At 46.4% G+C, this 15,509-nt stretch overlaps 1 protein-coding gene across 1 annotated transcript in view; it reads right to left on the bottom strand.

Moving 5' to 3' along the window:
- Positions 1–5,288: 5,288 nt before the first annotated feature.
- SLC6A5 (solute carrier family 6 member 5) overlaps positions 5,289–15,509 on the bottom strand; it is a gene marked incomplete at its 3' end in the record, with an annotated part of 52,281 nt that continues 42,060 nt past the window's right edge. The window contains exons 13-15 of the mRNA XM_082660490.1: positions 12,001–12,101; positions 7,855–8,022; positions 5,289–5,444 (exon numbers count right to left, since the gene is read on the bottom strand). Of these exons, the coding sequence (XP_082516616.1) occupies positions 5,289–5,444; positions 7,855–8,022; positions 12,001–12,101 (425 nt within the window). The remainder of the gene's footprint in view (positions 5,445–7,854; positions 8,023–12,000; positions 12,102–15,509) is intronic.

Below are 15,509 nucleotides of genomic sequence, written 5' to 3'. Positions count from 1 at the left end.
GAGGGCATCTCTTTTCCCACCAAGAGCGGTGCAGCTCATGCCCATAGCCTGCCCACGTGGCAGCTGAAGTTGGAGGTGGAATGCGAGTGTCTGTGTTTATTGGAGGAGGACAGGGTCAAGCTTCCGGGTTAACATGATCAGACAGGAGTGTCCAGCTGCCAGTCTCTACACATGATACCAGAGCTCAGGGCCCCTCCCTGGGCAGGGAATGTGCGGGCTCCACACACTTAAAAGGAGAGGAATGACGTTTATTTGCTTGTGTGTCGGTTTAATATGGGTAGTCTTTCTGCTAAGCTCTGTGTTCCATGAGCTCTGGGACTGTTTTATTTTTTATTCAGTGTTGCTTGGGGTCTGACTCAGTGGAGGAGCAACGTAAATGTTTGCAGAACTGAAATAAAGTTGAATTGAAGACTGACAAAATGGTCGTTAAAACACACCCAAGGATTTAACTTGCCCAATCCTTCCGTTCAGATTCACTCAGATCCTCTCTCCCTCCCTCCTTCTCCTTCTCCAGGAGGGATGATTAGTGTATTCCAATGGCTAAGAATATAACAATTTCATTGATATTTGTTTCTGCAGCAGTGCAATATCTCATTTTCCCAAGAAGGCAGTTTTCCATTTCTGTTCCAGGTTTCTCCCAACAAAACAGATCAATCCTGGGAATACCTGAAGGCCACTTGTTAAGAAAGAAAGAATGTGGGTAACGGGTTTGAAATAGACACAATTCTGTAATCATCAGGTTAAACACTGACATTTATTTAGGGTTTTGTGAACTCATACATTATTAGGATAAATTCTAATTTATATCAGTATATAATAGGCAAATATATAATACCATAAATTGCATTTGTACACATAAATACAAAATTTGAGGTAGGGCCTCAAGAATAATGACTTCTTAAATGAATAATGCACAGTATATAATATGTACTCTATAAGATATATATATATGATGCATCATTTATAACGTAATATATTTTCTTCAAGTACAGTTAATGAAAAAATATAAGGACCTGATTACGGAACATATCTTTATTCATAGGCGACAGGACCATGTAAGATGCCTGCATTTAGGACATTAGCCAAGTACACAATTTAAGAGTAAACCTATTCCATGATAGGTCCATATAAAGTGCAAAAAAAGACCAAAAAAATGAGAGACAAAACAGCTCCTAGTCAGTTACTAGGCATCACCCTAACAATAAAATACACCTATAAGGCAAATGGTTACCTGAAGATGTATTTAACCCATAGCAGGCAAATCAAACCACTGCTTGCTCTTCAGAGGCGATGAACGCCCAATCCGAGAACCCTTCCTCTTTCGCTGCAGGCTGCTCAGAGGTGACCCGAGCAGAGACCACAATTCAAAATTACTTGGCCTTTCTGTACAGTTGAAGCAAAATCCAGGAAAGATAGGAAGCTTCACTTTTGCAAATTCTAGGGCCACTTTGCAGAGAAATTAGTATCAAGATTAAATCACCCAAACCTTTGCTCCCAGCCTGGAGGCTTTCTGCGTGATACCTGGTATGAAACATAGGTAACGCTCATTCCACTCGTTGGCCTTGGTCTTTATTTCTCTGCAAGATAACCTACCACCCAGCCTGCCTTGCTCGAGTCATCTGCCTCAGAGAAGCGTGTCACAGACCCAAATCCAAGTGCAGCAGCAGTAGGATCTTGCCATCACACTTACTTTAAGTAATAGTTATTGTGCAAGTCTCTGAGGAGAGAATGATGACCGATACCGATAGCCAAGGGAACAAAGAGGAAAGAAAAATATCTTAATTTTAGGCATGGGAAAACCATGCTGACAGGTTAAGGTTATCAAGAAGCACTGAGGCACATGTAGATAACAAAATTAGAACTTAATTAAAGGAAAACTCCACTCCAGTGCAACATTAGCAAAGACAGCCCAAGTCTTATCCATTTCCGGGTCACTGCGTTCAGTGTCCTTTTAAAGTGCCACTCACTGAAAAACAAGTTGATTCCATTTCTGACATACTAAAAACACATTGGAAATTTCAAAGATGTTGAGGTCATCGAGATTTTGCATTGACCACAGATTTCATGCAATAAATAAATATAAAAGAAAAAGAGAAAAAAGACCAGACTGGACACATTTGTACATGGCAAACACACAGCCTTAAAGAGATTAAAAGTTACTAATATGCAAGACAAATGTTTGCATAAGAAGCCACAACACCAATTGTTAAGACATATACATTTTTTTCTCCTTTAAGGATATTACAGCGTTACTGTTTTTAACATATGGCTTTTTTTTTTCCTCTGGATGGGTTTCTGGCATTTGTTGGTATTAGGAAATAATCTCACAAGTGGAAAATACCCCACCATTCTGCACAGTGAACCAATGAAAGTCTTTCTTCAGCAACTCGGTTTTTGCCTCAGTTTGAAGGGGAAATCTCAAGTGGTACCTTATGACAATGCTGCTCATTTTATTTTTATTCGTTCATTTTATTCCCTTCCACTTGACTGTGCATTTTAATAGCATGGAAACATCCATCTGGTCATACGCATCTCAGCTCTTAGCGTCCCAGCCAAGTCTAGGGGACGTGCAGCATGAGTAGATTGGTGATGACTAGAAACAGCTCAGATACTGAACACATCTCTGACAAGGAAAGCCTCAAAAGTTAAACACGACTGTAGAAACTGGCAAAACTAAACTCACAAGGTAACTATTTCCAGATAAGCTTAGAACCTTCCACCTTTAAGGAAACTGTACATAAAACTTGAAAGTTGTAGGAAAAAGGAAGAAAAAACAAAAACCCAGCTGCTCAGGGAACAGGTCCTGGGTCTTAACTGGACAAATTGTAATGAATACGGATGTCGCTGCCCCCAAATGCAAAACACACTAGCTAGTGAGGCTGTCCCCATTCTGACAATTAAGTTAACTTGCAGTGTGTACAAAACAAATCTGGCAGCATCCATGAGTTTTTCCCCCTTTCTTTTAATCACAACAGCAATAATTAACAGAAACTGGGTTGGCATCCAGCATCAGACTCGAGTTTTAGCCAAGAGGCAAGAGAGGAAAGCCAAAAACCACTCATCCTGACACAAACGAACCAGTCCTATGGGAGAATGCTAATTGATTTCAGCTCTCTTCTTCAACCTTCAAAGGGGAAAGGCTGCAGAACACTTCCAAACCTAAGTTAGTGCTTCCTTCCTCTCCCACCTCATCAGATATCAACTGGAGAGGCTAATTTTTGGTACCACTATGCAGAATCTGCTACAGCAAAGGGGGCTTCTCTACAATATGGCTTTCTTGGGGAAACCAGTGTTAATGGCAGACAGGTCACTATGGGAAACACTGGGACAGGGGAAGCCACAACTCAGCTTCCTAAAGCTAAGTCTAGGGGAAGCTTAGGATTCAGTCTCTGTGATGGATTCTAGTAAGTTCTAGCTTTGGGAGGTAAGCAGAAGAAGAGAACGAGGAGGGGGAAGAACAAACGTGCCCTGCAGACAAAAGAGATGAAAAACCTAAAGTTCGAAACCCATCTTTGTTTCCTTTTCTGAAAGTTTCCACAGGCTGTTCTTGAAAACCGGAAGTTCACGTCAGTGCCGGCAAATGACAACAATATTTGCCCCAGAAAAGGGAGAGCTCAGTAAGATGAGTTGAGATTTTCCTTTTTCCTTAACAAATGAAGTCATTTTTTAAAAAGTGTTACTTTAAGGTCTATTGTTGCGTTTCATTACTGTTCAACAGGATGAAAATGGCACACCAGTATACAAGATTTGAACTGAAAACTTTGCCTGAGACCCTGTAATATGAAGACAAATAAGAAAATGATTGAAATGGTCTCCCCTAAGGAAACAATTTTAGGTTTAGATATTATCACTGTAAGGGAAAAAAAAAACAAACGCAGACTACACTATCCTACACTCACCATCTCTACAGTGATTAATAAGATATTTATAAAGACAGAAAACACCACTGCGAGTACACACTACGTGAACACATATCACATTATAGAAATCTCATATATGTATGTTCGGGATACAAGAAGATAATAAAGGTTACGGCTTCACCAACCTCTGCGGACTTATGATTCGCTCTCATTAGAGTGTGGTTATGAGTACTGTGAATTGGGAACTCTTACAATTGAATTAGCTAAATGTAGTCTTAAAAGCTATAGCTTTAATTAGCTCACTTGCTACTGACCTAACCTGTACCTATCAGAAATCTCTGTAAATACAGTGACCTAAATGTGCTACCAGTGCAGTGAATACTGTGGTTGCTTTCTCTTCAACTCTCCGTTTCTTTGATTCTATGGCCACAATCGGCATTGACTGTGAATGAAAAAATGAAGAGTAAAAACCGAGACATTATGTTTTTTAAGAGTTTGTGTCTTATATATATAATATACAGACAGAACCGGGGTAAGTCTTGCTTTCCCAGAGGCTGAAAGACAAGGTTGCTACAGCTCATAGAAAGACATTTAGAAGAGAAGAAACATGGAAGGGCGACATTGAACCACAGTGCTAGACGTCATGGAGAAACAAAAAGGGCACTCTGCTATGAATGTACAACTTTGGGCACAAATACAATGCAGAGGTGGGGGAAAGCATCCAAAGAATTCACAAATATGGTTATTCCAACAAAAGACAACTGAGGGGAGAGAACCAACTCTTTGCTGAGATTTGCAGTTTGCAGAGAGAAAGCATCTGAGTCCTTGGTACACTTGAGACAGTTGGTCCAGATGAAGGAAACAGAGCCGCAATCATGAATGGAAATGGGAACTTCACCACCTCGGGGGTGTCCAAATCCACCGGCTCGTCTTACTCAAAACCATTTTCTGACCACTGCTGACCCTCCAAAGGTACCCAGTCCTGAACTTTGGGTGTCGGAATGAAATCACTACGTTGCTCAGATGAGTCCAAACTAACGGTCTGGTTATCCTGCCATCCTGCTGCGTAAGCCTGACCGGCACCACCAGTGACGACCACAGAGGACGCTTCTCTACTGACCAGCGCACGCACATCTACTTGAGACTTCGCTGGAAAGTGCTCCCCTAGTTGATTCGAGCCTGCGGGGTAAACCCCACCAGAAACTGACAGCATGGACACAGGCAAACCGCTCTTCAAGTGGTCCATCTAGCTCCTGGCTACAGCATGCGACACTATGTCCTACTTTTCTAAGTCACCACTCTCGTGCACGGGTATGAACCGAGATGTGGGGAGAGAGAAGAAGAAAAATGGGAAGAGAGCTGGGGAAAACACTAGGGGAAGGCAGAGAGCAGAAACGGAATCAAGTCTGGGCCACCCATGCCATCGGACTAGCACTGGGTACCCAGTTCCAAATCCTTCACTGGCAGTTTGAGTCCCAGGGAAGAGGTTCCCAAGGGGTCGATCATGTTCTTGTAACGCTCCCCACGGTGCTGAGCTAAGAAGGGGCCCCAGTCCGGCTGCGGCGAGCACACCAACTTCAGCCTCTGCAAAGAAGCCAAAGACACACAGGGTCACAGAAGCAAAGCACCCTCTTCCCCCAGGCACCACCCACCCATCCCCAAACTGCGTGTGACCACATTCGCCAGAACGCCTCCTGGAACCAAGAGGTCCCCCACCAAGAGAAGCAGTTAGGAAGATCAGCCCCATTAATTAACAAGGCCAGGGATGCAGTTAAGAGGAGACTTAGTTCAGTTCACTGGAAATTATTTATATCACCCTGCAAGCAATATTACAGTTGCCCAGGGTTTGCCTTGCACAAGATTAATAGAGAATAAAGGGCCCAGATTTTAATTATACATTTTTTCCCCTCCAAATGGAGAGGATCTGCAAGCTGCTCTCTCCACTGCCAAATGCAGTCTGCAAAGGACATGTACTCACTTTTGTTCTGTAGCCTCAACAGTGAGTTGTTATATCAAAATAATTGGGTTTTGTTTAGCATATTTCCCCAAAGTATATAAATGGCCAGGAAAAAAACCCTCAACCACAAAGATACATTGCCAGGAGTGAGCAAAGATTTTAATTATCTGTTGACAAAAATACACGCTTCTGACTTGGTTCAGAAGTGTGGGTTCTTGCAGGCAAGCTAAAAATAATGGGAATGTCTCTAATCCGTCAACTGAACCTTTCATGGAAAACATAATTTGACTGGAGCATTTTCTAGAAAAAGGAAAGAAAACATATTTCTGACTACATAAGAGGCAACAGGTATGTGTTTATTACCTATTAAAGTGAAGATGCTTCTTATAGCTGTTAGTTTAATCTCCCCTTAATCATCAGTTTGCAACCTTCGTGTCCCGCACCAACCATAATAAATGTATATTGCCGACTCATCAGTTTAGAGGATTTCAGCCTAAGACAAAAGTAGCAGAGGCTAAAGCAGCTTCTGTTCAGAGGGACAGAGATTTCTGGGTCAGTGGGTAGGAGGTCCATCTGAGGCTCGGGCAAGCCATCCCTGGCGGTGAGAGGGCTGAGTCAATTTACCTTAAGGAGATAACAATTTCCTGAGGATGGAAACTGGAACACTGCTTCAGTAAGAAGACTCCTGCATCTCCCTTTGTCAACTCTGCCTCCATCTTTAGTCCAATAAAAACAAAGGCCAGGGCTTCCCTGGTGGCGCAGGGGTTGAGAGTCCGCCTGCCGATGCAGGGGACACGGGTTCGAGCCCCGGTCCGGGAAGATCCCACATGCCGCGGAGCGGCTGGGCCCGTGAGCCATGGCCGCTGAGCCTGCGCGTCCGGAGCCTGTGCTCCGCAACGGGAGAGGCCACAGCCGTGAGAGGCCCGCGTACCGCAAAAAAACCCCACAAAAAACCCCCCACAAAGGCCACCTCCTTATCGCGTGGACATGTGTGTAAGGCGTTTACTCACATGCTCTATTCCCATCTGCTTCTCCCCTCCCGAGCCTGCGAGAGATGCTCCAGGGCCCTCTCCTCCTCAATCCGGCTGACCAAGACCAAAGCCCACCCAGCTGTTCTTCACTACCCTCATCAGCAGGTGTTTCTTTGCCTGAGTCTAATCCAATGCCTCTCAAGCTTGAATTTGCATCAGAATCACCTGGGGGCTCGTTAAACAATGGACGCCAGAGTCCTACTTCCCTGAGAGTCTAGTTCAGCGTAGCAGAGTTGGAGGCCGATCATTTGCATTTCCATAGTCCCTGGGCCAGACCAAAATGGCAGCCCTCTGGACCGCCAAGACAAGGCAGTGCCGATCTCTTCCTAACACGTCTGAGCACGTGATTTCTCATGAATAACAAAAGCCTGACCACACTTCACTGGTGGCTCAGCAAGTGGCAGTCCCCTTACCATCCTCTCTGGAGTGAGGGTGGGGAGTTTTTTGCATTAGAAATGGGTCCAGCAAGGGACTAACCGACAAAGACAACCAACATGCCTTATACCAGGCATGCCCTGGACCTTTCATTACATCCTTCGGGGATGGTGACATTTTAATCAGCTTGGACCCCTCAGCCATGCCTAACACAGGCATAGCAGGAAGGGGGAGTGATTTTAAACGTAATCGTAATAGGTGTTTGGGGGGAGGCACCTCGGACAGAGAGGAACGTCAGGAAAGGGGGAATTTGATGTGTGGTTAAAAACCAAACACTGGGATTTAAGCTCTGGATGAGGGGAGAGGAGGGGGAAGCACCAGGAGAGAGGCGACACTCTGATCGTTTATTCCCCAGAGCCACTGCTCAGCCACTGGACTGGCTGAGTCCCTCCATTAGAGGACTAATACGTAATAAAAATGGGTTTAATAGAAACGGTAGCAACTGTAACCACTTAATCACCATGTCTCCCCTTAGAATAAGTTCACCAAATCTTTTGTTTTTTTAAAGCACAGAGCTCTCGGAGCTTTTGCCCTGGGAGGGGACGGCAGGAGAGGGAGCTGATACAATTACCTCGATAAATCTGCCAGGAGCCAGATGCATTTTTACCACAAACATAATCGGGATCCAGATAACGGAACAGGCGAGCATTAGCCATCCGAGCACCATGGACCAGTTAGGGTAGCGGTAAGAGCCATAGGTCATGGGCTCCCACTGGTAAAAGCTGAAGCAAAGGATAAACTGGGAAGAAAAGAGAAACACACGCGTTAGGGTGGGGATGTGAAGTATTCCTTCAACAGTCATGTGCTGGTCGCCTGCTGTGAGTTGGCTGCTTCTTTGTCTATTACCTCATTTTACCCCAATAACGACCCTGAAAGGGAAGTATTATTACTTCATTTTCTAAATGAAGAAACTGGATTTCACAGAGATGAACGTGACACACACTGAGCCGCTGATGCTGCGTTCGCCATCCCATAAAAACTGAGCAATGCATATGGGTGTCTATACACACAGACTGGCTGAGAGGACGATTTTAAAGGCTATACGCTAAGGTGACAGAGGGGTGGAGGCAGGAGAGGGGATGGTGGGTGTTTTTAAGGAGAGGGGTGTCTCTACTGTCTATAATGGATAATCAAGCTTTTGTTATAAGGAAAAACTCCATTAGATTAATGTGAAAAATGAATAAAATCTACTTTGCTTTCACCTTGAATGGGGAAGAGCCCATCTGCAGGAGCTGCCTCTAAGGCCGGCTGAGAGGTCCCCAAGCAGTGGCTGAGCAGGAAGTTTGGTCCTATAATCAGCTGTGGGACAAAGAGAGTGGAGGCCCAGCCCACCCCTCAACTGATGCGAGGTGAACGGGCAACCTGTGAGCCGAGAGGCCGGGGACGGGCAGGCTAATCCCAGCTCTACCACGAATTGGCTGAGGGACCTGTATGTCTCAGACTTCTCTGCTATATAACAGATACACTTCACACCAGGTACACAACACGGGGATTTTCCGGGAACAACAGTCTGGTATTTACTCAGGAGCCCCCCCGTTTTCCCCCATCACCGCACACTTTGGCTGGAAACAGTGATGCGAACCCTCTGAAGTCTTAGTGCAGCTGAGGAGGAACAAGGCGACAGATATGCTGGAAAAAGAGGCACCGAAAAGGACAGAAGAGGGGTCCTAACGCTCTAGCCAAGCCTCTGTTGGGGGAGGGGGCACCGCCCTCAGAAAATTGAGTTCTTCCCTGTATTCATCCCGCCTATGGCAGCCTCCGCCTAGAACAGTGTACCTGCCTAAGTCCTTCCCTCCTCCCCAGCTCTCTCATTCTATCTTAAGCAGTAAAAGAACTGCCTGAAAATGATTAGAGGGAATTATGTCAGGCGAGATAATATATGGAAGTGTTTGGGGAAAGTGCGAAGCATTAGACAAATGTAAGGCATCTGCCTGATTGCTGTAAAGCCCAGGCTGCCGGGGCAAGTGATTATTTCAATGCAACAGCAGTTCAGTATATGGATTCGAAGCAACATGAGACTGAAGACAGTGGTTGAGCAAACTGCTCCTATAAGAGATATCTCCTCTAGGCCCCCTTTCAAATATCGGCCCCTAGAGTTATAAGCTTTATTAACCAGTCTGTTGGAAGCATGGCCTCATGTAATTATGGTAAGTTGCTCCATTTCATTTACTATATAAACAGCAATACATCTGCTTATGTGTGTGCATACTTCAGTCACGTGATCGCCTATGTGTACAATAATGGCATGCAGAATATTTATAGCTCTATAATTCCATGAAGGCACATATAAAAATGATCAATTTCATTTCAGGGTTTTTGAAGTCATTTAAACCCATAATCTCAGCTCATTCTAGCCTACTACAAGATAGCCATGTTACAGAAGGGCAAGTGGCAAAAAAAAGAAGGGTTAGCCTTGGTCCTTTGATACCCATTTCCTATGACACAAATATCACATCAAATTTATCTGTGCCAACTTGGTCTTGCCATCAATTTCCCTCTGCCAAGTCAGGTTTGACAAAAACCCTGCCCTCAGATGAACCTGGCCAGGAGAAAGGATAATTTAGCCACCGAGCCAGGGACCTCTCCACAGGTTTCTGAGGTGAGTTTTATAATGGAAATCGAGTAAAGCACAGCACCGTTGAGGAACTGTCTCAGAAAAACACAGCAAGGCCCTAGAATCCCTTTCCCCTGACATTCTGCTCCTAAAGAAGATTAGGATTATTTTAATCCAGAATTGGCCAAACGCCACTTGCCGATGAAAGCAACTAGGCTTTTAGAAATGTATTAGAAATGTATTTAGAAATGTGTTATCTTGAAGCCTAGGTAGCCTTGGGTTCCATTCTTATTCTGCCCCCTGCAAGCTGTGTGGCCTTGGGCAAGCTCCTTAGCCTCTCCAAGCCTCAGCACAGGCAACTGTAAAATGGGGGAAGAATCACCCACCAATCAGAGTGGTTGGCAGCTTGAGAGACGTACTTACTAAAGCAGCTACCACAAGTCATCCTGCTGATTATTATTACGTGGTCTGCATCTGCAGAATATAATAAGATTCTCTAAAGCTTAATCTCTTCCAAGACAGGAGGGAAAGGTCGGTAGAATCTGGAACAGATTCTAACTTTGATTCCACCCAAGAATAAATTGTGTATAGTAGTAACTGAGGGACGTGGCAAAGCTCAGCAGAGATAGGGAACAGCGGGGAGGGGGGGTCTCCCGTCTTCCTCCCAGGAGATGGGTAATTCTCCATCCTTCACACACACTTCAGTCCTAGATTCATGAAACTGAAAAGTCTACCTTAGTCCTTTTCAACTCTCATGCCCCAAATCTGGTGGGACTTTTCAGACAAATTACAGCCTCTGAAATTTGAGTACAGATGTGGGCTTCTGTATGATGTCTTCCTGTCAATGCAGAGGGAGGTAAACGCTGAATGGTTTTTCTGTCTAAACTTCTGTCTTTTCAGAAAGAAATTGAGATGTTTTGATTAAAACTCACCCTGTGACAGTTTGGGTTTTTTTTTTTTAGGAAAATATATGTTTTCTCTACAATTTTACTGTCTTGTTTTCCTTTAAAGAAGCTGGTACAGTGTAGTAAAAGGGTCTTAATCTGGTTTCTAGTGCCACCTGCTGGGCCCAGGAGGGGCTACAGCCAGCTTCCTGCAGCCTTTGCCCAGATGACACCTTCAAGCCAGGGAGGAAGAGAGGGAAAGGCAAGGTCTCTGTCAATTACTGTGCTTGGAGAGTAGATGGAGGCAAAGCCAGGAGCTGGGGCATGATAAAGGCGGTGACAGGATATGCCTGCAAGTCCCTATGCAGATTTACTGACACATGAAGGGCTCTGATCTTTAAGAAGATGAATGTCAGATGATCTCAAAATGTCATCATCACACTTGAGGATGATAAGACAGTCCCCAAAAGCAATAAAAATGAACAATAAAAGTCTAACTTCTGCTATACATATTCGTTGTAGAGTAGCTGTGTTGAGCAGTGTTTAGGATTAAGTGTTCTGGAGCCAGACTGCCTGGGTTTGAACCCAGGCTGTTGCTAATTATAGTTGTACAATCCTAGGCAAGTCACATAACCTCTGGGTGTCAGTTTCCTCATCCGTAAAATGGAGATGATTATAATACCAACCCCTCAGAGTGGCTGTGAGGGAGAGATGAGGTAATACATATAAATCAGCAGCCCCCCAAATTTTTGGCACCAGGAACCAGTTTCATGGAGAGCAATTTTTCCACAGATGGGGGTGATGGTTCAGGCAGTAACACGGGCGATGGGGAGCCACGGGGAGCGGCAGCTGAAGCTTCGCGCACTCACCCACCTCTCACCTCCTGCTGTGCGGCCCGGTTCCTCACAGGCCACAGACCGCTGCCGGTCCTTGGCCCAGGGGTTGGGAACCCCTAATATAAAGCACTGTGCACAGAGCGTGGACCCCAGTTAGCACATGGGAAATGTGATCACATGAGGCAGACAGATATAATGGGAAATGTTCCCTAGGGATGCTCCAAACTGTGCGTGCGTCCTAGCTCTGCACCCGGTCAGTCAAGCACTTTTAGGCAAGGTGCTTCACCTCTTCAAATCTGCATTTCCTCAGCTGAAAGACACGAGTAACACTCATCCTACCAGCTCCGCAGGCTCCTCTGTATGCAGGCACAGGTCTTGTTCAACATAAAGCATCACATATGCTCGCAAGGTGCTACCCATGCAATAAAGCACACGGTCCTTACAGTTAAAATGGTCGGAGTAACAAACGCCCAGCAGACTTTCCAGAAAACGTTGGGCTGGAATCCAATCATCATCTCGATATCTTCACAGAACCTCTGCAAGCCTGCAAAGAGACCAATGGAGATCAAGCATGAGATGCCACGGCAGGGGACGGCGCGAGAGCCCCTCACTCGAGTGCCGTTGGCTGGGACGGCCCCATCCTGGTGTCAACGTGACCCCTATTTATGCAGGAAACCATCAGACAAATGACTCGCTGCCGGGAAGATTAAGGCAAATGGGACATTTAAATAGATAGTAAACACCCTCTGCAGTGAAGTTCAAAGTGAGATGTCATCCCACCATGACATCTAAAAACCTCCATCCCGGCCTGCCCCGGGAGTCTCCACACTGCCACAGCCTGGCATCGTCACCCGTGCGGCTGCTTTTGGAGGTAGGCTCACGGGCTCAGCAACCAACTCTGACAAAGTCAATTGAGACTGTGATCGATAAGCACAGTGTGTTAGGAAAGCCTTGGCATTTTGGGGGAGACTCGCTGTATGTGGCTTTTTACCCCTCACCATCACAAGGACACTCTCCCATAGTCAGTTTAACTCCGCTCTATGTAAGATGCTACAGGCAGGCAAGAACCAAAGTGAATGCCACGTGGCCATCACCCACTTTGTTGGAACTCAGAGGATTGCGATCTTCTTGGTCGCTGATCAACATAACTACGTAAAGTAAAAAGCAGACAAGAGAGTTATTCTCAGGACCCCACGTAACCAGCATCCACTCTCTGAAAGGAAAAGCGACAGAGGATGTTTGAGGAGGGAACGGTTTCCTGTATTGTTTCCTGAGCTCATCAGAAGCACGGCTTTCTCAGAACCGCGGGATCGCTATGCTGAAGGCACTTGAAAGGGCCCCAAGTTCAAGCCCTTTCATAGTCGGCGGTTCTGACTGGTGGCCCCAAATCACGGGCCACCACAGGCAAGAACTGCACACTTTGAGCAGCTGACCTGACCATCTTTGGGTTGGTTGGTTTGTCTCCTTTCATGTCATCAAACACCTTCAAGCGAGTGGCCTCTGGACAGTAGACCCTCTGGGCATAAGTGAGGGGTGAGAACAAAAACAGAGACAAAGGTCAAAGATGAGGCCCTCAGAAGCACACATGAGATCCTGAAAGCAGGCCTCAGTTCTTAAAAGATTCTAAAAATGGGGCTTCCCTGGTGGCGCAGTGGTTGAGAGTCCGCCTGCCGATGCAGGGGATGCGGGTTCGTGCCCCGGTCCGGGAGGATCCCACATGCCGCGGAGCGGCTGGGTCCGTGAGCCATGGCCGCTGAGCCTGCGCGTCCGGAGCCTGTGCTCCACAACGGGAGAGGCCACAACAGTGAGAGGCCCACGTACCGCAAAAAAAAAAATTCTAAAAATGTCTATTATCAGTATCAATCCTGTTACCAGGCTATTAAATCATCCCCAGGAGATGACGGTGCACAGCTCACCTGGGGAAATCGATTTGACAGGGTTCAAGGTTAGACAGAGGAAGACATACAGATAGCCTCCTACGGGAGGAGGCGGTGGCAGTAGAAGTGCTCAAGCTCCCCCAGAGGGGACCAAGAGCTGGACCCAGAGCTGTAGGAAGGGGTGGATGATGGGGGCCCAGTTGCAGCAAGAGGCAGTTTGATGCTGAAGAGCAGTGCTGGGACTGAAGGGGAGACGGCTTGGTTTCCAGAGTCAGCTCCAGCCCTGGAGGTCAGCTCTCCCCGTGGGCCTCCGCGAGGGCTCTGGACGACAGGCCTCTGCCTTCAACAGGCTCCAGGTCCCTTGACTGCTCTGCTTGTTCCACAAATGTGGCCCCCCAGCTGGGAGCCGCCAGGCAAGCCTCCTGCCCCTTGCTCATTCCTGAGCCAGGCTCTCCCGTCCCTCCATCCTCTGGCTGCTCCAGTCCCCACCCAGCACAGCCCGCCCACGCCCTGACTCACGTCCCCACCTGAGTCCCTTACAGCTTCAGTGTCTACCTTCCCCTCCCGCCTTCGTTCATACGGCTTCCTCTGCCTGCTCTATCCTGCCTGCTGGTCCAGATCTCTCTTCAAAGCTAACTCTTTTTATTTTTTTTTATTGCAGTACAGCTGCTTTACATTGTTGTGTCAGCTTCTGCTGTACAGCAAAGTGAATCAGCTAAACATATACATACACCCCTCGTTTTTGGATTTCCTTCCCATTTAGAAGGCTAACTCTTGACAGAGGACTTGATCTTGGGGCCTGGAGCATGTGCATGGAGACTTGCCTGCGGCATGACCCTGAACGTGGAGGGGTAAGAGAGCTCCAAAAGGGATCAGAGCAACTGTTTCTCACTGAATTAGCAGAAAAATAGCAGAAAAAAAAAAAAAAAAAGTGGTGAACTCATAGCAACTGTTCTAGATTCAAACCAACAGATCTGGTGCCCAGAAATGTGCCCACCACAACCTCCGTATAACCAGCCAATCCTGAACTGCAAGTCAAGGACCTCCTTCAACCAACCAATCACTTTCACCCATGCAACTTTGTGGCTTTTGTTTTTATGAACCATACCCTTGCCCTTGGTCTGAGTATGATCTTCCAGGGGCTGCTCTCCCCACTGTGTGGCCAGGGCCAGCCTCCTAGCCTGTGAGCCAAGCACTCATACAGGGCCTGGTGCTCAGAAGGGCGCCACCCCTGGATTAATCTTAATCTCTCCTGTCGCCATCTTGAAACTCTTGACAATTTTTTAACACAGGGCTCCACATTTTCATTTTGCACTAGGTCCCACAAATGAGGTCTCCAGTCCTGTGTGTATCTCAAATATTATTCTCTTACAGTTAATGTAATGTTCTGCCTGCATCTCTTGGAGCCAAAACCCTATGTGTGGGCTCAGAATTTCCCTGCCTTGGTTAGCAATAAACTCAACACTAAATTACGTCTTTATCTACTTTTATATTCTTTTATCTCCAAAACTCCACCTTCTCAAAGTTTTTCTGGCTACCCTGGCCCTCCTTTATCTCTGGGCAGCAAAAGCGCACAGCTGGGATGCACAGCTTAGTACTGGCCTTCTTCTCAATATACGAAGTAGATTCGCTCTTCCCGGCAGCTAGTTGGAAATATCCGTGAATATAGAAAACTACCTCTGCCCTCCCCACATGCAGGGCATACAGTGAACACTTAATAAATACCTGTTGAGGACTTCCCTGGTGGTGCAGTGGTTAAGAATCTGCCTGCCAATGCAGGGGACACGGGTTCAAGCCCTGGTCTGGGAAGTTCCCACATGCCACAGAGCAGCTAAGCCCATGCACCACAACTACTGAAGCCCGCGCGCCTAGAGCCCGTGCTCCCCAGCAAAAGAAGTCACCGCAATGAGAAGCCCGCGCACCACAACAAAGAGTAGCCCCCCACTCGCCGCAAGTAGGGAAAGCCTGCGCGCAGCAATGAAGAACCAACGCAGCCAAAAATTAATTAATTTAAAAAGATAACATTTAAACACAGGCATTTACCTATGTGAGTTATGAATGGACTGAAACCTCTT

The sequence above is a fragment of the Grampus griseus genome (genome assembly GCF_964374135.1).
Source record: "Grampus griseus genome assembly, chromosome: 8".
NCBI lineage: Eukaryota > Metazoa > Chordata > Mammalia > Artiodactyla > Delphinidae > Grampus > Grampus griseus.
Note: the sequence above shows the minus strand (reverse complement) of the source record. Positions and strands in the feature narration are given on the sequence as shown.